This window comes from Aethalodelphis obliquidens, unplaced genomic scaffold (genome assembly GCF_003676395.1).
Source record: "Aethalodelphis obliquidens isolate GAN/ISIS:26980383/991018 unplaced genomic scaffold, ASM367639v1 scaffold53, whole genome shotgun sequence".
NCBI classification, from domain to species: Eukaryota; Metazoa; Chordata; class Mammalia; order Artiodactyla; family Delphinidae; genus Aethalodelphis; species Aethalodelphis obliquidens.
The window spans coordinates 13,992,407-14,013,678 of NW_020837997.1; the positions used below are offsets into that span (position 1 = coordinate 13,992,407).

A 21,272-nucleotide genomic window follows, 5' to 3' on the forward strand; every position below is an offset into this window, starting at 1 on the left:
TTTTCGCGAGACTATTTAAAGGCCGAAAATTAAATCACTTTTCAGCTAGAACATCCTAACGTAATTTTATCTTCGGCATAGTTTTCCAGAGCGCCAAGTAAAAAACATCTCCAGCAGTCGTATTTCCTTTCAGTTTACTTTAACACCTCTAAATTCCTCAGAGATTTACTAACTTTACCGCCCGCCTTCTTGCAGCCGCGGAGGCTTGTGGGGGCGATAGGCAAAACACCCGGACCAGACGCAGCCCCGCCCCTCGCCGCTCCCTGCCCGGGAGCCAGGCCACAGGGCGGGGCCGCCGCGGGCCGCCCGACCGCATCCCAGCGTTCCCCGCGGGCGCAGGGAGGCCGTTCTTGCCGGCGCGGCTACTCGCTGGCGTCAGCTGGGGCGCGGATGCGGAAGATGGCGGCGGCGCTCGGGCGGCCGTGAGGAGCGAGGCGGTGGCGAGGACGGCCGATGGCGGCGGGGAGGCGTCCTCGGGGACCCGCGGGCCGTTAAGGCGCGACGGTGGGCATGTCGGAGCTCGCGGCGCCCGGGGCCCCGGGGCCCGGGCCCAACGGCGGCGGCGGCGGCCCAGCCCCCCCGCGTGGGCCTCGCACCCCCAACCTCAACCCCAATCCTCTCATCAACGTGCGCGACCGGCTCTTCCATGCGCTTTTCTTCAAGATGGCTGTCACCTACTCGCGCCTCTTCCCGCCCGCCTTCCGTCGTCTCTTCGAGTTCTTCGTGTTGCTCAAGGTGACCGGGGCCCCGAATCTTGACCCTGGCGGCCGGACCCTTTCCCCCAGGTCTGCGACTTCTGACCCCGCCCGGGGCAGCGCGCCCCTCCCACCCGGTGGCGTAGGCCCGGCCCTACCCGTTGGGACCCTTTCCTTAGGCCTGCCGCCCCCGGCCCCCTACCCAGAAACTCCCACCCGGGAAGGCCCGGGTCTCCCCCGGTTAGTGGCCCCTGATCCCGACTCCAGAAACTCACTCCCAGCCCCCTCCAGGCCGCACCCCACCCCTCGCCTCGCCCTTCCCAGCGTCCCCCACCTCCGGAGGCCGGAGCCCAGCCCCGTGACCCCCGGCCCTGCCGCCTGGGATCCTCAGTCCGGGATGACCGCCTCCCCACTCTCCGAGCCTGGCCTGGCCCCGAACCCCAGACTCGAGGGATTCCGGGCCTCACCGCCACTGCCCCCTCCCAGAACACACCCCCGGACCGCCCACCTGCACCTCTTCCCTCTCCCCCTTTTTCTTGGGGCTCTTCTCCTCGGGCCCTTCTGCTTGCCTCCACTCGGATTCTCCCCGCTCTGAACCCCGGGGGGGAAGGTGACCTAGCTGAGGTCACGCCGTGGGGCTTAGTGGCAAAGTCCAGCCAGTGGTGCTGCAGGTGGCTCTGTGAGGGGCCTCCCGTGGACCCGCCCCTTGTCCTCGCTCGGGTGGCAGAGCTCTCGGCTGTTCAGCGGTGCCGGGAGGGCCGGCACAGATCCCTCCAAGGAGGGGTCTTAACTCAGAGAGGGAGCTCGCTGGGTGCCGAGCCCGGCTGCCTGGAGGGTCTGAGGAAGTGGAGAAATGGCTGTTTTGTTTCGTGTCCCGTCCTGGAGTGGCCCCCGGGGCGGGGGCCGGGGCCAGGGGTGCTGATGTCCGAGGAAGCTCGGATTCCTCGTCTGCAGGAAGGGGGCTGGAGCTGGCGGGCAAGGCGCGTGGGGTGCCGGCTGGGCCAGCTTGGTCGGGAGCCGGCAGCTCTTTGGCGTTGGGTGGCAGCGGTGCGAGCCGTCCCGCAGACCTGGTGCGGGTCCCAGCCTGAAACCCCTGGTCCCGGAGCGGCAGGCGTCCCCTGCGGGGGCGTGGGGGTGGGACTCCGGAGGATTCCTGAGTCGGCCTTCCTTTACCCCAATCCTGGAACCCATGGGCGGCTTGGGGCGTAGGCAGAAGGCCATGTGAGGCCGTGATTGGCTTGGGGAACAAAGCACTGTTCCTCCCGACACGCTCAGAAGGAGCCCGTGTCACTCGAGGGGGTGCCCTGTGTGAGGTGGGACCCCCCCGTGGAGCTGAGCTTTCCCTGAGAGCCCGGCCTCAGTGGCTTTGTCTCGCCAATTCCTGCCCGAGGAGCAGGCCAGGGGTTGGGCTGGCCAAGCAGATGGGCTGCACATCCAGGCCGCCTCCCTGGTGTGTGGGGCCGGGTGAGCGGGCTGCCCTCAGCCCCCTGCACCTCCTCTCTCCTTGGGGCTGCGACCAGGAGGCCCTTCATTCCCCGAGAGCCTGCCTGACCCCTGGCGCCTTTGGTTCCCCTCGTGTGCAAAGGGAGGGCTCGGCTGGCTGATCTCTGAGGCCGCCTCAAGCTCCAGAAAGCTCTGCTCCTTTGCCTCTCAGCCGCCCAGCTTCTGGGCTCTTGCTACAGAGATCAAGTTCCCCTTCCAGCCCTGCTCCCCAGCCTCTTCCTGTGGCACCTGTTCCTCTCTGCTCACTGCTGGCGGGAGCCGCCCTTGCCATCCTCTTTGCCGCCTCGTGCCAGTCTCTGGGCCCAGCGATGAGTAGGGTGACCAGGAGGAAGGGGGAGAGACGGCAGCCGGCAGGGCAGGGTCTGTGTCACATCAGGCAGCCTCAGGCTGCGAGGAAGGAGGTGGGTAGCAGAAGCGGCGCATGCAGAGGCCCTGGAGCTGGCGGGACGGCGCAGCCGTGTGGCTGGTGAGTTGGAGCATGGGGGTCACAGGGTGCCAGAGGTTGGGGGGCTGGAGCACCCAGGGCCTGTGAGGTGGCCAGGCCAGCTGGCAGGCAGAGGGCAGGAAAGGCCCTGGACAAGACTCCTGAAATCCTGAGAGCGAGGTGGGCGGGGCTGCTGAGTACACCCTGCTTTCCCCGCGTGGGTAGGGCTGCCCTGTGTGTCTGATGATAGGTTGTAGGGGGAGGGAAGCCTGGGCAGACAGCTTGTTCCATGGTGGGGAAACAAGTCCAGATCTGGGGCAAGCCTTGTCAAGGGGTGAGAGAGTCTTGGCCTACCTCTGGGGACCCACACACTCAGTCAAGGGTGATGGACCCCACCTGGGGTTTCAGGACCCGGATAAGGACAGTGATGGGGCAGACACCAGTGAGGGGTGCTGGAGGGGGCGCCAGGGTGACAGTGGGGTCATGGGGGCCACTCAGCGAGGTCATGGTGCCACCAGCCCCCCGTCCGTTCAAGTGCCCCTGCTCTCGGGGCCCAGCTGGCCCTGCCTGGCGTGTGTTCCAGGTTGAACTCCTGGCTCCACCCCTCCTGGCCGCGTGGTCTCTGTGCCTTGGTTTCCTCATCTGCAAACTGGGGGTGATGGCAGGCACGTGTGTCTCCGGGGGAAGTGCTCGGGCAGCCCCTGGCATCGGGCCATCCTGCGTGTCAGCACTTTTTGTGGTATCTCATCACGTTGTACAGCGTCGTCCTTATGGCCCAGAGCAGACAGTGTCCCAGACACGGCTCTGCTGGACATCTGGGCCCAGAGAGCACGACTGGCGCTGTGGGTCAGCTCTCTGACCTCACCCTGCTGTGCTGTGGGTCCCACACTGTCAGGATTCCCGTCGCCAGCTCCCAGGTCCCCAGACACAACGTTGGGGAGAGGTGCTGGGGGTCCCGAGTGACGCTTGGCCTGTGGCCACGTCTCAGGGCCCTGGCGCAGGCTGGCCTGTGGGAGGCTCTGCAGACGTGGGGGCCTCAGCTGGACTTCCCCACTGCCTCCCCAGCCCCTCCTCCCCAGGCAGGGTCCCAGCTCTGTTCTCAGCTCAGCATCTGTCTGCCGTGACCTGAACCCCAGGGGCTTGGGATGTGTAGTCTGTCTCTGCTTAAATCAGCAGTGCTCTGATTACCGCCCCGTCAGGACAGGAGCGGGTGCTCTGCTGACCCAGCCCGTGCCCAGTCTGCAGGGCAGGCTCCAGAGAGGAAGCCGGGAGTTCCACGGCCAGCGCTGGCACCACCCTGTGGTGCTCCTGGCAGGGCATGGAGAGGACGAGGTGCTGGCGGCCCTGCCGGTGGCCGCGTGGCCACCGGAAGTTCACCACACCCCTGAGCATCATTGTTGACAGGACAAGGAGCGGCTTCGTACTCTGGTCCCCCACGATCATTTGTACCACACAGGGAACTCACCCCGGGAGCGATGCCCTTGACACGGCGTCCAGGCTGAAGGGTGACACTTGGCCAACCGGGACCCCATGAGAAACACAGCGGTCAGACGGGGGCTCCTGGAGCAGGGGGTTGGGGTGACGTCAAGCAGGGCCTCTCCTCAGCACTGTGGACATCGGGGCTGGGACGTTCTCTGTAGGGGGCCATCCTGGGCGCTGTGGGGTGTGGAGCAGCCTCCCCGGCCCTGCCTACTCGATGCCGGGAGCCCCCCAGTCACGATCACCACAGACGTCCCAAGATGTGGCCCTGTGTCAGGATCCCCCCAGTGAACAGTTAGGGCTGTCCCGTCTCACTCGGGGGACAGAGCGAGCCCTGCCATGGGGCCGTTGGCATGGCCAAGCGGGTCGGCTGTGTTCAGCGGCTCAGGCTGGCCCGGGAGAGGTGCAGAGGGCGCCCGGCCGGCGAGGGAGGCCATTTTTAGCCAGTGAGGTCGGGAGTTTTCTCCTGGGGCAGCTGGGTGATGGCACCACGTGCTCTGCTTGGGCCCGTGCTGACCGCCCCCCGCCCCCAGGCCCTGTTCGTGCTCTTCGTCCTGGCCTACATCCACATCGTCTTCTCCCGCTCGCCCATCAACTGCCTGGAGCACGTGCGGGACGAGTGGCCGAGAGAGGGCGTCCTGCGCGTGGAGGTGCAGCACAACTCGAGCCGCGCGCCGGTCCTCCTGCAGTTCTGCAGTGGTGGCGGCAGCTTCCCTGGGCTGGCTGTGGGGCCGGGAGGCCTGGAGCTGGGGGGTGAGGACGACGAGGAGGAGCTGACCGTGGAGGTGTTTGGGAACAGCTCTGTCAAGGTGAGCTGGCTGGAAGCGGTCCTGATCTTCAGGGCCACAGGCCTCCCTGTCTGCTGCTGCTCCCGCTCCCGTGGCCTCGCGGCCAACTGGGACCCCGGGCTGCTTCCCAGCTGTCAGGTGAAAGGGATTGGCCCAGTTCCGGGGGTGCCAAGAGCAGATACAGCCGGGAAGGCGGCTCTGGGCATCCTGGTGATGCAGCGCCCCGTCAGCAGAGGAATGCCAGTGGACATGGGCCCACAGCCCGCAGGGAGGGCTGTGCTTGGGCAGCCAGAGGCCAGGAACTTGCGGGCCAGGGATCCGTGTGGGTAGGGTATTGGTGCAGACCTCAGCAGGGGGCCGCATCCCTCCCACACCCTCACCCGGAGACAGGCTTTCAGGGAGCTCAGTGTTGGGGGTCAGGGTTTTGATGGGACAGGGGCGTATCTGCTTCCAGTCAGTCAATGAGGGAGAGGCCTCCAGGCCCGGCCCTTTGGCACCATGGGCCTGCTGACTCCTGCCTCCCTCTCTGCAGTTTGAACTGGACATCGAGCCCAAGGTGTTCAAGCCACCAGGTGGCCCCGAGGCCCTAAACGACAGCCAGGAGTTCCCCTTCCCTGAGACGCCCACAAAAGGTACTCACTGCTCACTGGAGCTAAAGGCCAGTGCCCCCGGTGGGCTGCGGTCACCCCGCCCCTCCCAGGGGAGAGAGGCTCCGCGGGCTGACCAGGCCTGTCCCACCCACAGCGTGGCCGCAGGACGAGTACATCGTGGAGTACTCGCTGGAGTACGGCTTCTTGCGGTTGTCGCAGGCCACGCGGCAGCGGCTTAGCATCCCAGTCATGGTGGTCACCCTGGGTGAGTGTCACCTGCAGAGTGAGGTTCTGGGGGAGGGGTGACCCAGAAGCACTCGCTTCCGGGGCCTGGGGGGCCCGCCCGTGCTCTCCAGCTGAGGGAAGCTTCCCAGGCTTCATCCCTTGACTCTTCCTCTGGGGCTGTCACGCACATCACTGCTCGGGTCGGGGGTGGGCGGGGGCTCCTCCACTCCCACAAATGGAGATCTGGCCTTCCCCGGGCCTCCACCACAACTGGGGCTGGCGGGGGCCTGGCCAGGTGCACACCCCTGTCACGGTCCTGCCCACAGACCCCACGCGGGACCAGTGCTTCGGGGACCGCTTCAGCCGCCTGCTGCTGGCTGAGTTCCTGGGCTACGACGACATCCTCATGTCCAGTGTGAAAGGCCTGGCAGAAAACGAGGAGAACAAGGGTGCGGGGCCCAGCCGGGTGAGCGGGGCCGGGGCGGGGCCGGGGTGGTCTGGGGCGCAGGCTCACTGCCTCCCGCACAGGCTTCCTGCGGAACGTGGTGTCTGGGGAGCACTACCGCTTCGTGAGCATGTGGATGGCCCGCACATCCTACCTGGCCGCCTTCGTCATCATGGTCATCTTCGTGAGTGCCGCGGGCGGGGCGGGGGGCCAGAGGGCGGGGGGCGAGGCGGCGGCCCCAGGCCTCACGCTGCACTGCTTGCAGACCTTGAGCGTGTCCATGCTGCTGCGCTACTCCCACCACCAGATCTTCGTCTTCATTGGTGAGTTTCCCCGCTGGCCATCTCCCCTGCCCACCACCCCCCCACCGGGCGCCTCACCCGGTCTGCCCGCCCGCCACCCTCTGCCCGCAGTGGACCTGCTGCAGATGCTGGAGATGAACATGGCCATCGCGTTCCCCGCAGCGCCCCTGCTGACCGTCATCCTGGCCCTCGTGGGTGAGGACCCTGTGCTCCCACGCCCTGCCCCCTGCCCTGGCCATCACCTGCCCGTCCCCCTCAACCAGCATTCTCCCATCTCCCCACAGGAATGGAAGCCATCATGTCTGAGTTCTTCAACGACACCACCACGGCCTTCTACATCATTCTCATCGTGTGGCTGGCCGACCAGTATGACGCCATCTGCTGCCACACCAACACCAGCAAGCGGCACTGGCTTCGGTGGGCACCGGGGTCTGTGTGGTCCAGGGTGGGGGCAGCCGGGTGGGCAGCGCCTCACTGTCCCCCTCGCAGGTTCTTCTACCTGTACCACTTCGCCTTCTACGCCTACCACTACCGCTTCAACGGGCAGTACAGCAGCCTGGCCCTCGTCACTTCCTGGCTCTTCATCCAGGTGAGGTGGGCTGCCCTTGGGACTGGTGACCCCGGGGTCCATCCAGCCTGTCGGGGGTTCTGCGGAGGCTGCGTTCTGGCTTGGGCCTCGCCTGACCCAGTGCCTGCCCCCCAGCATTCCATGATCTACTTCTTCCACCACTACGAGCTGCCCGCCATTCTGCAGCAGATCCGCGTCCAGGAGATGCTGCTGCAGACGCCCCCGCTGGGCCCTGGCAGCCCCACGGCCCTGCCAGACGACCTGAACAACAACGGAGGCACCCCGGCTGCCACGCCCGACTCTACCAGCCAGCCCCCTGCCCTGGGCCCTGGCTTGCAGGGTGGTGGCGGAGGCCCTGGGCCCATGGCTGAGGCACCCAGCTCCCTGGTGGCCGCGGCAGCCTCGGTAGCCGCAGCAGCCAGTGGTGACCTGGGCTGGATGGCAGAGACGGCTGCCATCATCACAGACGCCTCCTTCTTATCTGGCCTGAGCGCCTCTCTCCTGGACCGGCGGCCGGCCAGCCCCCTCAGCCCCAGTGGGGCGCTCCCTCGGGCCCCCCAGGACAGTGCCCCCACAAGCGACTCCCCAGGGTCTGACACAGCCCCGCAGACCGCTGGGGTGAGTGGGCCCAGCCTTGCGTCCATGGCTCCAGTGGATGCGCCCTCAGAGGTCGGCTCCTGAGCCGTGGGCAGCTCACCGCCTCTGTCCCTGGCCATCCAGGCCAGCTGGGTGTGACCTGGCTGGAGCCCCCCGGGGTCAGGGAGGCTGTCCCCAATGGCTCTGGGACTGCTCAGCCTGCCTTAGGCGGTATTGGAGTCCATCAGGTTTGCTTGGAGGCGGGCTTCTCTCCCCCAGGGCATGGGGCCTGCCTGCAGCCTGTCCCTGTCTATGGTGGGCCCACTCGGCCGGCTGATGAGCCAGGGTGGGAGAAGGGATGGGGGCTCCATGGAAGGTTCTGCAGTGGGTTGGTGAAAGGTCCGGAGTGAGCTGTCCCAGGGCAAAACGGGCAAGCCTCTGAGCAAGGTGAAACGAGTGGGGCCGGCTCAGCTGGTGCTCCCTCGTGTGCAGTGCCTTTCCACCGCCAGCCCACACGCCCAGGCTGGGGCCCCGGACGCGGCCACGGGGGGCGCCGGGGTCCTGCCCTGCTCGGGGTGAAGACACGGCCGGTGGCCCAACCCAAGTTACACCGTGAGGAATGGAGCAGAGGGCTCATTCCACTCTATTTAATTGCAGTGTACAAAATGGTGTTTGTATATAGAATAAACTGTTGACGGCGTCCAGCCAGCGTTTGTGTGTGCGGGGAGGCCAGGCGAGGCTCCTCAGAGCCCCCACTGCAGGTGGAGGAGGGCCTGGTCCCGCGTCACTGGGCGGCCACGGGTGCTTCCTCGGAGGCCTGGAGCCGGCTGCGCGGCCCGTGGCGGGCACCGTACCCGAGCTGGGCGAGGAGCTGCCCGCGCCGCACCAGCGCCTGGCGGAGCCTCTCGCGTGCGCCTGCGATGCGCTGCTCCAGCTGTTCTAGCTCCTCGGGGCGTGGGGCGCCCAAGAACAGCTCGGCGGGCGGGCGGCCGTTGGAGCAGAGCCAGACAGGGACCCCGGGCAGCCCATCCCCGCATCCCCATCCGCGTCTGGGGCATCCTCAACGGGAGTGGTGGCAGCGGCGGCGGCCACGGCCGGCTCCAGCAGGAAGTGCGCGCGACACTCCCTCACCGAGGCCTGGCGCACCCATGTCCAGCCCCCCAGGCCGGCGGGGGCGGCCAGAGTGCCCTGCTGCGGCTCCTCGAGACCCCTGGGGACGGATGGGGCTGGGCAGCCGCATCCTACCCACAGTCCCACTCTGCCCTTTGGGACTGGTGACCCCGGGGTCCATCCAGCCTGTCGGGGCTGGAGGGCAGGGATGGGAGTTGCTGGGGTGGAGAGCAGCCCCCAGGGCCCCTTACCTCGGCTCCGGCTCCTCCTGCCTGTCGGGCGGCTCCGTGTTGAGGGCGCGATGGATTCTCTAAGAGCCAAGACAGAAGTCACGTCGGGGTCGGGTCAGCAAAAGGCCATCCTGCACACCCTCCCCCTCCCTCCACCCCGCAGCCCCCGCTCCTCACCTGGCTCGTGTGCAGCCAGTACTGCAGCTTGTTGCCCCTTCGGATGCGCGGCAGCGCCAGGCGGTAGAAGACGTGCTCCCCCAGCGAGCTGAGCAGAGCACTGCCCGGGCCCAGGCAGAGCAGCACGAAGAGTCCTGAGAAGTGGTAGATGCCCATCTGGAAGATCTGCGGGCAGGACGCAGGCACAAAACCCCTCCTGGTCATGGCAGACCCTTGGGAAGCCCTGGCCTTGGACGGGGGTGGGGGCAGAGGTGGGGCCAGGGAGAAGGGCCTGGGGCTGTGGAGCCGGATTGGAAGGCTAGGGCTCCATTTTCAGAGGTGAGGTGTCACAGAAGAAAGGCCACTGGAACTGGGGTTTTGGAGGATGAACAGGGTGCAGAAAAGCGGGCAAACACACAGTCTTGGGAACGAGCAGGGGTTGGTCACCTTGGTGAAGGACACACAGGCGCAGAGCCCCCCACGCCTACCCCTCCCTGCGTCCCGGGCCTGCCCTACCTCTGTAACGGCGAAGACCCGCTTGCCACAAGGCACCATCTTGTACCACTTGTGCAGGAGGTCGATGAAGCTGGAGGACTTGTAGCGGCTGATGAACTCGGACAGGTTGGAGGTGAGCGGCGAATTCCGGGGGAGTCCGATGCCATAGCCTGGGGGAGGCCGGGCCTTGGGTTGGGACCGGACTGGACGCAGACCCACAGGAGCTGTGCCCGCCTGGAGCCCGCAGGTCACTGGTCCCGGGGGCCGCTCACCCTCGATGGCGAAAGGCTTGCCCACGGTCAGCAGTCTGCAGTCCGCGTCGATGGACACCTCGTAGTCCAGGAGCGACTTGTCCATGATGAAGGCGTTGAGCTTGGGGGGGGTCGCTTCTGCCCGGGAGGGGGACGGGGACGGGGTGAGCATCCCCGCACGCCTGGCCCCGCCCCGCGCGCCCCCCTCACGTCAGCATGGCGACGCCGTGGGGCGCGGTGGGCGCACTGTGGCGCCGCACGTGTGCGTACATCTCCGGGAAGCTCTTCTTGACGTAGGCCTCGGCACTGCTTTCCCACACGGTTCCGAAGCGGAAGCCCTGGGACGGGTGGTGCAGCTGCGGGCCAGCGCCCGGTCAGCGCCTGTGGGGGTCCCTTGATCCCAGCCCGGCTCTCCCCCAACCCCGTTCCGTCCGCCAGCCCGGAGCACCCAGGCCCAGGGCTCCCAACCAGCTGACGTGGGTCACGTCATCTCTGGGGAGCCATCCTGGGCTCCGTGGGGTGTGGAACAGCATCCCTGGCCCCAATCCCTAGATGCCAGGAGCCCCCTGCCCTAGTCTGACAACCACAGATGTGCCAGGACATGGCCCAGTGTCCCCTGGGGGCAGGACCGCCCAGTTGAAAATGTTCTAAAACCCGCACGTCCATCTCCAGGCCCTTAACTCCACACTTCCGCCTCCGCCGCACCCGCTGCGTCTCTCCTTAGGGTCCCCCGGGAACCCCAAGCTCGCCACGTCCAAGACCCACTCTCGAGCCACCCCACACCTTCCCACCGCAGTCGCTCTCCCTCCTCTGCCCGCCTCTGCATCTCTCATCTCCACGTCCCGTCCACCTGCAGATCCTGTGGGCGCTGCCCTCCGGACACCCTGGACCTGCCCGGTGCTCGCCCCTCCGCAGCCCCCACCCAAGGCCCCCATCCCCCATTCCTCCTGCACCAGCGCTGCCCCCTCAGCCCCGGGCTCTCCGGCCCGCCCACTGTTTGTGCAACCTCCCTAAAGCAAAGCATGAGTGGCTGCTGAGGCCACCTGACCAGGGCCTCCTTGTCGGGGCTACAGCACTTCCGAGAAGCCAGACCTGAGGCAGGCAGGGCCATCTAGAACTTTCTGGGGAAGGAAATGCTTTACACCTGTGCTGTTCTTAAGTGGCTGTTGAGTGCTTTCAATTAAATCGATTTAAATAGTAGCCACGGGACTTCCCTGGTGGTGCATTGGTTAAGAATCCACCTGCCAATGCGGGGGACACGGGTTCTATCCCACATGCCGGGGAGCAACTAAGCCCGTGCACCACAACTACTGAGCCCGCGCGCCTAGAGCCTATGTTCCGCAACAAGAGAAGCCACCGCAATGAGAAGCCTGCACACCGCAACTAGAGAAAGCCTGCACGCAGAAACAAAGACACAATACAGCCAAAAAAAAAAAAAAATTATTTTAAAAAAGTAGCCACGTGTGGAGAGTGGCTGGCCCACGGGACAGCAAGCATCTAGGTCTCATTACTGGTTTAACAGAGGACACTGGGGTGGGGGAGAAGCAGGGGACGAGAGCAGCTAGATCCAAACACTGGGAGATGCTGCAGGAGAAAAAACAACTTCTCCAACAAACAAATCGCTAGTGAACAAAAAGATGGAGTGTCCAGATGGCCCCATGGGGCCTTCCCGGGACAGACCCCCACCTGGTCCTCTGCCTGCCTCTTGTCTGTAGAAAAACTTTAGTCTCCTAGGCCTTCCCCGAGTTCCAAAGAATAAATTTAATCAGAGAAGTGAGAAAATGCTGAAACAAAGGAAAACAGTCAAACAAGACAAAATAATAATAATAGTTTAGCCATTAAAGTCAAGGAATTTTCATTCCTTCTCAAGGGCTGTAGATAATATTCTGAGCCAGTGAACTTCCCTGGCGGTCCAGTGGGTAAGGCTCAGTGCTTCCACTGCAGGGGGCATGGGTTCAATCCCTGGTTGGGGAACTGAGATCCTGCATGCCATGCGGCATGGGGAAAAAAAAAAAAATTGAGCCAGATCCTTTGAGCTCTTTGGCAGACACTGAAACCCCCACCAGGTGGAAGAAGTTAACTGCATGCTGCCCACAAGCATGTAGACCCCAGACTGATTGGAGCCAGAAGGTTGATGATGTTGACTCCCAATTACTTCACCACCAACCCATCAGAACATCCAGGAGCTAATCACACACACCCCAACCCCCCTCCCTCACCCGCTCTTTAAAAACCTGTCCCCAATACTTAAATAAAAATTAAAAAACAAACAAACAAAAATAAACCTTTCCCTGAAAGCCATCCAGGGGTTCAGGTCTTAAGCACTAGCTGCGCAGACTCCTTGCCTTACCTGCAATAAACACTGCGCTTTCCTTCACCAGGACCCTGTGTCAGTAGATTGGCTTTACTGACTGCAGGTGAGTGGACCCAAGTTTGGGCCTGGTAACAAGGAGGTTTCTACCTTCCTCGGGGTCTGTACATTTTGGATCCAGATTCAAACAAACCGTGGGGGAAAAAAAAAAAAATGACAACTGAGAAAAATGGCTGCCTGATGTTTAAGTTCCCAGAATACTCATGACGAAATGATAGGAGGCCTGGGATTTCCCTCATGGTAACCCAGCGGCTATGGCTGGTGCATGGACGAAACTGGTCAGGAGTTGACTTTGGAGCCGAGCAATGGGTTCATTCATCGTGGGCCTCGCTCCCTACTCCAGAATATTAAAATTTTTTCATTAAAAGAGAAAAATATGTAGGCTGGGGCATGCCCTGCTCTGCCCACAGCCCTCCAGGACTCCTGGTGAAAGTTCTGTCTAAAGGGAGCTTCTGTGGAGGCCCAGGTCCTCCCACATGTGCAGGCCCTGCATGACCTGCCCCATCCCCCTCCCTGCTCTCACCTCCCCCCTCTCTCCCCTCTCCCCTTCACTCACTCCGCTCCAGACACACACAGGCCTCCTTGCTGTTCCTCCAACCTGCCAAGCACAATCCTGTCCCAGGGCCTTTGCACAGGCTGCCTCCTCTGCTTACCATATTCCTCCCTGATATCTACATAAAAGTCCCTCACCTATCACCTCTCCCAGAGGAATTCCTGACCCCCATTTGAGAAATCATCCCTCCCTAGTGCTCCCTATGTCCCCACCCTAATTTTCCTCCCTGGAACTTTATCACCAATTCACACACCATCTACTTTGTTTCTCTGTCTTGATTCTCACCAGCAGCCTCGCCTGTTTTGTCCCAGCTGGGTTCAACATGAGTTTGTGAGAGCAGATGGCCACCCTCTACTGGGTGGGGACTGGGGGCGGGGGTGACCTCCGGGCTCTGACCCCTGAAACCCCATGGCCACGCACCTTAGAGTCGTGGATCCCCGAGAGCTCCTCAAACGTCTTGTCCCCGACCATGACGGCGGCCAGGTTGGCCGTGTAGCTGGACAGCACGAGCAGGCAGAAGATGGCCCATAGGTTCATGAGGAGGCGGCCCGTGGGGCACTTGGGTGTCTTACTGGACACTGTGCGTCCAAAGAGGATGGCGTAGCAGAGGTTGAGGGCAGAGGAGTAGTAGAACACGGTGCCCCGGCTGCGGCCGCGGGGCGTGAGGCCGAAGGGGCTGCGCCACTCGTAGAGGGTGAGGAAGAGCGCAGTCAGCTGCAGCGCGGTGAAGACGCCCAGCCACATGGACCAGTGCAGCGGCCACGTGAAGGCGCCGATGGGCGACGCCGTGTCCCGCGCGCGCACCATGATGCCCAGGCTGGTGGAGAAGAAGGGGCTGGTGAAGTCCACCACTTGCGAGCGGGCTGAGTTGATGCTGAAGCTGGTGACAGCCATGTGCGCCCGGCCGGCCAGCAGGTCGCCCACCAGGCCGGTCCAGCGGCCGTCGCGCAGCGCACCGTACTTGCCGTCGCCCACGATGTACAGCTCGAAGTCGAAGGGCGCGTCCTCCGCCAGGCGCTCCAGCAGGTCGATACAGTAGCCGTAGCAGCACCTGCGCAGTGCGTGGGGCGCCGAGCCGTCGGCCAGCGCGGCGAAGTGCGCGTCCAGGGCGGCCGAGTCGTTGGTGCCGGGGGCCAGGCACAGCTGCCCCGCCGGGCACCGACCGTCCTCGTCCGGCTCGCGGGCGAACACGAATGGGTGCTCCACCAGTGTCACCACGCGCAGCTTGGGCCGCGCCCGGGCTTCCGGCGGGGGTGGGGGCCAACCGGCCGCGCCCCCTGCCTCTGACTCCAGCCGCCCGTCCTGCCACCGCCCACCGTGGCCCAGGCCGGGGCGCCCCGCGGGTCCCGGCGGAGGCTCCACACGCGGAAGCGCCGGGAGACGTGCACCTGCGAGGAGCTGGTCACCCACACCGGCCCCGTGTGGCCCCGGAAGGACGTGTTGTCCAGGAACCTGGTGGGGGTGGGCGGCATCAGGGTGGCGGAGGGATCCCTCCGCCGAGGTGAGACCTATCGCTCCGCCTCAGACACACCGGGCCACGGGGGATGCTGCTGTACCCCCTACTCCAGACCCCCTTCCCAGCCGGGGTACCCACGCCCTGAGGGCTGGGGCGACGGCCCAGACCAAAGCCCAGTTGAGAGCCTCAGGTGGGGCCTCCCTTCCCGCTTCTCACAAAGCCACACACACGGCTTCCTGCAGCAGGGTCCCCGCTCACCGTGCCAAGAGGCGACCGGAGGACTCGGGCCCAGGCAGCGGCAGGTCATTGCAGTTGATCATGGCGGGGAGGAGGGCACGCTCCGGCTGCACGCGGGCCGCACTGCCCAGCGCGCGGGCCACTAGTTCCACCGCGTCGTGGATGGCGGCTTCCAGCGGGGGCCGAGCGACCTCGCCCAACGCCAGCAGCCCAGGCGGCAGGCCTTCGGTGGGGAGTGCCTTGGCGGGCAGCGGCGTGCCCAGCAGCCAGCGGGGCCCAGGGGGTGCGGCCTGCAGCACCTGCCGGGCGCCGGCCTCGTTGCAACCCAGGAGTACGGCCACGGGGACTGGGGCCGTTCCCCCCGCGGGCACCCCCAGTGGGGCCAGGCGGGTCCGCAGCCCTGCATCGCTCGGGTCCGGCCTGCTCAGGTCCAGCACGAGCTTCGGAGCCCGGCCCGCCCAGCTTGTCCACAGGGCCACAAGGCCGCCAGGGTCCCGCACGCGGCAGAGCACCAGGCCAACGTCCTCCCAGCTGTGCGCCTGCAGCACTGATACCAGCACGTCCAGCAGAGTCTCCAGGGGGCTGGCCCAGTCCAGCTGCAGGTGGAAGGGGTTCTGGCAGAGGGGTGGTCACAGTTAGGGCTGGCAAACTCAGTGTCCCACCACCCTCTTCCCACTCCATCTGTACATGTTCAATAAACGCATGACACCTTGATAACTGGACCTCGTGCTTGCTTCTTCCCAGCCCCACACCTGCTCTAACCCCTTCTGTGGCTCCCCATCGCCATCAGCACAAAGCCCGGCCCTGGCCTGAGGCTTTTTGCATTCCCCAGCTGGAATACCTTTTCCCATCTATGACAGCCAACTCCTACACATCCTTCAAAACCCAGCTCCACTACCCCACCTCTATTCAGACTTACGAGGCAAGCTAGGGACTGAGGGGCCCCCTCTCCGTGCTCAGGGACCCAGAAAGTTCTCCTGAATTTGCTTTGAGCATGGGAAGGACGAGAGAGCTTTGCCAGACACTTAATGTAGGCAGGGTGTTGTCCGTGTGGGGACAGGGTGCTGAGTGCAGGGGGAAAGGCTGGGGGCTGCTGCTCAGTCTCCCGCGGGGCGGCGGGGCAAGCCAGTAGTACCCCCCCAAAGCCTGACAGGTCCAACTGCAGAGGGTGCAGTTCCTGGATCCGGCTGCAGAGGGCGCCACAGGCATGGATTTGGGTCCTACATCTCTCCCACCGGGAGGGGATCAAGGACAGAGGGGGTTAATGAGACCCAGGCCTCCTCTAGGGTCAGGGTCTCCCCGCCCTCAGGAGAAGGAAGGCCTGAGGGGGCTTCAAGGTGGGTTTGGAGAGAGGCAGGCCCCCTTCCAGACCCCATGTCCCAGCGTTGGGCCCCTCCCTGCTGGCCCTGGGAGGGGGTTCTTTCCCTGGGGCACAACAGGGTCCCCAGAGCTCTGCCAGTCACCCTTCTCTCCTCCTTGTCCCATTCTCTTCTTATTCGGACCCAAATTCCAGCCTGGGGGTGTAATTAAGAAAAGAGAATAAACTCCAAGGACGAGGATAGGGTGGAGGAGGATGGAGGGTTTAGGAGAGATAGGGTGGCCCTGGGGACCTGAGAAGGCCATCAAGAAGGCTGTGGGGTGTGGGTAGCCTCGGCCTCGAGGGCCTCTGGTAGGATCTTGGCAGGAGGAAAGTCCCCAGCCGCAGCCCCTGAAACTGCAGACCCTGGAGAGAGGGAGACCCGCTTCCCCATCCCAGCCCCGCGGCCCTGCTTGGTGGGAATCCGGAGGCACCCTGTGACCTGACCGGGGAAGGGGGCCGCGCTGCTGGTGGGACTCCACCGCCAAAGCCCAGGGAAGCGTCCTGTGGGATCCGCCATCTGGGGTCCAGAGGTATCCCGCGGGGTTCCCGAGCCGCGGGGTTCCGTGGCTCTAGGTCCCTGCGCCCCTGGGCTCCCGCCTCCCATTCCGGGTCCCTGATCTCCGGACACATCCGCGGTTCAGGGGTCCAGGTTCCGCTAACCCGAGGGCCGTCCCTGGGCCTCTGTCATCTGGACTCCGAGTCTCCCCGCATCCGGACTCTTGCATTTAGGGTCCAGACTCTGAGGCCCGCGCGTCCCAAGGACTCAGCTATCCGGACCCCCGGGCCCCGCGCTCCAAGAGCGTCCCAGGGTCTCTCCCGTCCCGACCCCGGGTCCCCGCACGTCCTGACCCCGGCGTCCGCGCGTACCGGGGAGCCGAGCGGAGCGCGGGCCTCCCGCCGCAGCACGCTGAGCACGGGGGTCTCGGTGGCCGCCGCCAGGAAGTGCAACTGCAGCAGCTCGGGCCGCGCCTCGGGGAAGGCTAGCACGGCCGCCACGCCCGGTGCCGCCAGCGCCTGGCATAGGCCGCGGGCCAGCGAGGCGGGGTCGCGGGAGGGGGGCGCGGCGGCCGCCAGCTCCAGGCTCAGGTTGTGCGGCAGCCGCGGCGCCAGGGCGGCCCGGGCCAGGGCGGCGCGGGCGCGGGCGCGGGCGGCGGGCGCGCGGGGCAGGAGGGCGCCCAGGCGCACCGAGCCCCCCAAGCGTGCCAGGACGCCGCACGGGTGCGGGTGGCCCCCGGCGGGCCCCGGCCCCAGCGCTAGCGCCAGGCCGAGCCACAGCGCCCGCACAAACTCCATCCCAAAGTTGCCGGCGGGCGCCGCGGGGCGGAGCCGCGGGTCGCACCACGGGAGGCGGGATCTCGGTCGCCCCCGCCGCTCCCTCCCCGCCCCCGCCGGGCCGGCACCTCCCTCCCTGCCCGAGCCCGCCCACCTGCGCCCGCCCTCACCCCTCCCAGTCCCCCAGTGCCAGGCAGCCCACTAGGGAGGCGTGGGTCCCACTACGCAGGGCGGGAAATTGAGGCTCAGATGGCCACAGCAGGCGGGGGTTGGGGTGGGGTGCGGAATCGAACCACTGCTCCTCCTGGCTCTGTGCCCACTCTACAGATGAGGAAGCCGACGTTCGCAGCAGGGAGGGATTTTGCATCAAGACCGGTACCCACACTCACCCCTGGATCCCTCCCTCATCCCGGCAACGGTTCCCAATTCTCAGTCAGGGAAACTAAGGCCCATAAGGGGTCAGTGTGCGTCCATAGTCACCCAGCTGCACCCTCCTCCTCCAGGGAGCAGTGTCTACCCAGACCAACCCGTCCACATGCCCTACCATCGTTGGCGCCCCAGGGAAACTGAAGCAGACTTGTCTTATGGGGACCTGTGGGGAAGATCTCCTGCCCTCCAGCTGTGGACAAGCAACTTGAGCCAGAGAATTCCTCTTCACCCTTCAAGACCCAGTGCCAAATGCCCCTGCTGGAAAAACTTTCCTAGCTTGTCACCCAGAAAGATGCAGAACACCCTTGTCATCCCTGCCTACATGAACTCCATCACACGCTATCGTCTTTTTGTCCCTTTATTTGCTTTATTCAGTGGCCAGCTCTGGGAGACAGGGCCGGGTCTGGCTCGTTAACTGCTGTCTCCAGTGCTTGCACACAGCAGGCACTCTATAATTGCTTGTTGCTTTGAGCAACTGCTCAGACAAGGACGCGTGGTTACATCACTCTGCGCTGCCCTGGAACTTTCCTTAGCTCCCCGCAGCCTACCAATCCCCCAGCCTCTTCCTACATTAACTGGGCCTCCCCACGACAAATGCCATGGAGACCTTCTTGTGGCCCTGGCCTGTGGGAGGCGCTCAATAACCACCGGTCAAATAAGGGCCCAGGAGCACCCTGCATGGAATTCTCCCATCCCAGGTGGGGGACTGGAGAAAGCCAGTCTTCTCCCCAGACCCCGCAAGGCACAGGGCAGCAACTGTGCATGGAACATTCCAGCTCTAAGGAACGCGTCTACACTCAGCTGATATCTTTCACGCACAAGAAACCATCTCCTTTTGGAGCCAGCGTTAGAGACGCAGGGGACAAACTCCGTTAGATGAAGAAAAATGCAAGTACCGGCCAGCAGCATGAATGGAATTTTGAGATGACTAATGAGAGCTGGGTGGCTGGCTTCCAGGTGACAAGGCTACCTCATCCAGCCACCTGGCCAGGCATCCCAGGACAGGGAGGGTCATACCAGTGAGCCCCCACCCCCACCACTGTTCTGGGTGAGGCGCCAGGTTAAGACCACCTGGGACCACCTGGGCCTCACCCCAACCTGGGGTAAGTTCCCTATGCCAGCATGAGTCCCCAGAAACGGACCCATCCTGGAGAGGGGATATCTTCTCACCCTAATGTGGCCCTCAGCAGTCAGTCAGTCAGTCAGTCGACAAACATTACTGGCTGCTAGTTCTGGTAGGTACGCAAGCACCCGACGGTGCCTTGGGTCCCCGTCGGATTCACGGGGGAACCCCCTGAAGCCGCCCTATCTCGGGTCCTGCTGTTACACCTCACCTTCCCCCAAGGCCCACTACTTGCATGACCTGCGCTGGGTGCCCTGGCCTCTGCGCCTCAGCTCCCAGCTCTTTTTTTCAAGCTTTTTTTTGATGTGGACCATTTTAAAAGTCTTTATCGAATTTGTTACAATATTGCTTCTATTTTATATATATATATATATTTTTGGTACGCGGGCCTCTCACTGTTGTGGCCTCTCCCGTTGCGGAGCACAGGCTCCAGACGTGCAGGCTCAGCGGCCATGGCTCACAGGCCCAGCCGCTCCGCGGCATGTGGGATCTTCCCGGACCGGGGCATGAATCCGTGTCCCCTGCATCGGCAGGCGGACTCTCAACCACTGCGCCACCAGGGAAGCCCCTATTTTATGTTTTGTTTTTTTGGCCCCAAGGCACGTGGGATCTTAGCTCCCCGACCAGGGATCAAACTGGCACCCCCTGCAATGGAGTCCCAACCACTGGACCACCAGGGAAATCCCTCAGCTCCCATCTTTACAAGCTCAATGGTAGTAGTTCTGACCTCCCAGCTACCCTGCACATCGAACAAGTGGACACAGGCAAGGTTTTTTTCCTTAATTGTGGTAAAATATACATAAAGTTCACCATTTTAATCATTTTTAAGTGCACAGCTTGGTGGCATTAAGCACATTCACGTTGTGCAACCATCCCACCATCACCTCTAGAACTTTCTCATCTTCCCAAACTGAAGCTCTGTCCCCATGAAACCCTGACTCCCCACCCCGCCCCCAGCACCTGGCCCCCACCATCTACTTCCTGTCTCTGTGGATGTGACCCCCCCAGGGACCCCCGTGAGTGGAATCAGACAGTATTTGTCCTGTGTCTGGCTTCTCTCACTGAGCATCATGCCCTCAACGTTCATCCCTGTTGTAGCAGGTGTCAGAATCTCCTTCCTTTTTAAGGCTGAATAATATTCCCTTGTGTGAATGGACCACACTGTTTTATCATCTGTCAATGGCGACTTGGGTTGTCTCCACCTTTTGGCTGTTGTGAATCACATTGCTGTGAACACGAGCGTGCAAACATCTCAAGTCTCTTGCTTTAATTTCTTTGGAGGATGCACTCAGGAGGGGGATTGCTGGAGTGTATGGTGATTCCACATTTAATTTTTTGATGACCCTCCAGACTATTGGCCATAGCGGCTGTACCATTTCACCTTCCCACCAGCAGTGCACAAGGGCTCAGATTTCTCCACCGCCTCCTGACACGTTTTGTTTCTTAAATAGCAGCTGTCCTGGTGGGTGAGAGGTGGTATGCCACTGCAGTTCACATAAACTCAGCACACATGCAGGAGTCATCTGTGAATGCTGGGTGCCGCCTGCACCTGCCCCTCTGGCAGTGATGGACCAGGATTCAGGGTCAAATTGTGCTTCTACAGATTCTTACAGACGGCATTACTGGCCGTGTGCCTGGTGCCTGTGACACACCTGCTCAGCCGCACACCAGCTCCTGAAGGCTCCCCGCAGGCCGAGGTGGTGTACGTTCCCTTTTACAGATGACACGGAGCCTCGGGGCCAGGTGTGGCTTGCCCGGGGCCCCGTAGAGATTTCAGGGAGAGAGGCAAACGGGCTCCAGCCTTCACGGCCCACCAGCAACCTTCTCTGCAACCAGCTCCTGCCAGCTGACCTCCAGTGAACTCCCTCGGCACGGCCCGCGGAAGGGGGACAGGAGACCTTGCAGGCCCACAAGGACAGGTGGCAGGGACAGCGTGGGCAAAGACGGTTGTGTGTCAACTGGAGGATCTTCCCAGGCCCAGCCAGGCAACCCCCTCTTCAGGGCTGAGTCATTAAAATGACAGCCCCAGGGGTGGGGACCCCACCCAGGGGTGCCTACCCTCACCCCCAGCCATAGGTGTGGCAGGTGAGCCAGGAGGAACCCCAGGACCCAAGGCGGCAGCTGAAGGTCCAAGGCAATGAGAACAATATCCCTGCTCCCCAGGGAAAAACCCAGAGCCCAGGAGGTGGCTGCCAGACATTGGGTGATCTCCAGCCCATCTCCTGGCCACCTGCCAGCTCCTGCCTGGGACTCCACCAGACAAAGAGCAACACCGGGGCCTCAAAAACTGGCATCTCCTTCCAAGCCACTGAATCACGGGGCGAGTGCAGACAGCTGGGGGCGTGGGGCAGCATGCCCCAGGCTCGGCACCAGGGCTGCCAGGGACCCCCCCACCAGGGCCAGGGCACAAGGGGCCCGGGCAGGTGAGGTGGCTCTTGGCCCCAGGGGAATCTCAGCCCAATTCTGAGGCCCTCTCATCATCTTCCGGACCCTCTGGAAACCAAGGGAGTGAGGACGGACTGGGCGCACACTGCAGACAGGAAAACAGCTCTGGGTGCTCTGGGGAGGAGGGCGCAGCTCCAATCCCCAGCTCTGCTCTGACAGGCTGCCTCGCGACCCACCCCCCCCACCCCG

General features: G+C 63.7%; 2 protein-coding genes across 6 annotated transcripts; one reads left to right on the forward strand and one right to left on the reverse strand.

Annotated features, from left to right (window-relative positions):
• Window positions 1-363: 363 nt before the first annotated feature.
• TMEM259 (transmembrane protein 259) lies at window positions 364-8,299 on the forward strand. 5 transcript variants are annotated; one of them, XM_027085906.1, is made up of 12 exons: window positions 617-2,664; window positions 4,079-4,167; window positions 4,635-4,910; window positions 5,422-5,521; window positions 5,634-5,744; window positions 6,031-6,153; window positions 6,233-6,333; window positions 6,415-6,472; window positions 6,563-6,646; window positions 6,736-6,868; window positions 6,941-7,040; window positions 7,155-7,700. In XM_027085906.1, the coding sequence occupies exons 2-12, from the start codon at window positions 4,153-4,155 to the stop codon at window positions 7,698-7,700; spliced, it is 1,647 nt and encodes a 548-aa protein (XP_026941707.1). In that variant the 5' UTR covers window positions 617-2,664; window positions 4,079-4,152. The 5 variants fall into 5 exon arrangements, with proteins under 5 accessions (XP_026941704.1, XP_026941703.1, XP_026941707.1 ...); XM_027085903.1 differs by lacking the exon at window positions 4,079-4,167 and having other exon boundaries at window positions 364-735; window positions 6,566-6,646; window positions 7,155-8,297; XM_027085902.1 differs by lacking the exon at window positions 4,079-4,167 and having other exon boundaries at window positions 511-735; window positions 7,155-8,299.
• Window positions 8,300-8,374: 75 nt separating this feature from the next.
• GRIN3B (glutamate ionotropic receptor NMDA type subunit 3B) lies at window positions 8,375-17,107 on the reverse strand. The gene is given in 11 exon segments (XM_027086010.1): window positions 8,375-8,625; window positions 8,628-8,805; window positions 8,957-9,015; window positions 9,113-9,277; window positions 9,608-9,756; window positions 9,859-9,972; window positions 10,046-10,193; window positions 13,182-14,071; window positions 14,074-14,213; window positions 14,476-15,068; window positions 16,682-17,107. Coding segments are annotated over 11 exon segments (3,108 nt in total). The 3' UTR covers window positions 8,375-8,379.
• Window positions 17,108-21,272: the final 4,165 nt, after the last annotated feature.

Excerpts from the sequence above, each read along its gene's own strand:
- TMEM259 (XM_027085902.1), top strand. The coding sequence starts at position 511 with ATGTCGGAGCTCGCGGCGCCCGGGGCCCCGGGGCCCGGGCCCAACGGC. Across the intron at positions 6,154-6,232 it reads AGAAAACGAGGAGAACAAGG|GCTTCCTGCGGAACGTGGTG; the intron begins GTGCGGGGCCCA and ends CCTCCCGCACAG. Across the intron at positions 7,041-7,154 it reads CTTCCTGGCTCTTCATCCAG|CATTCCATGATCTACTTCTT; the intron begins GTGAGGTGGGCT and ends CCTGCCCCCCAG.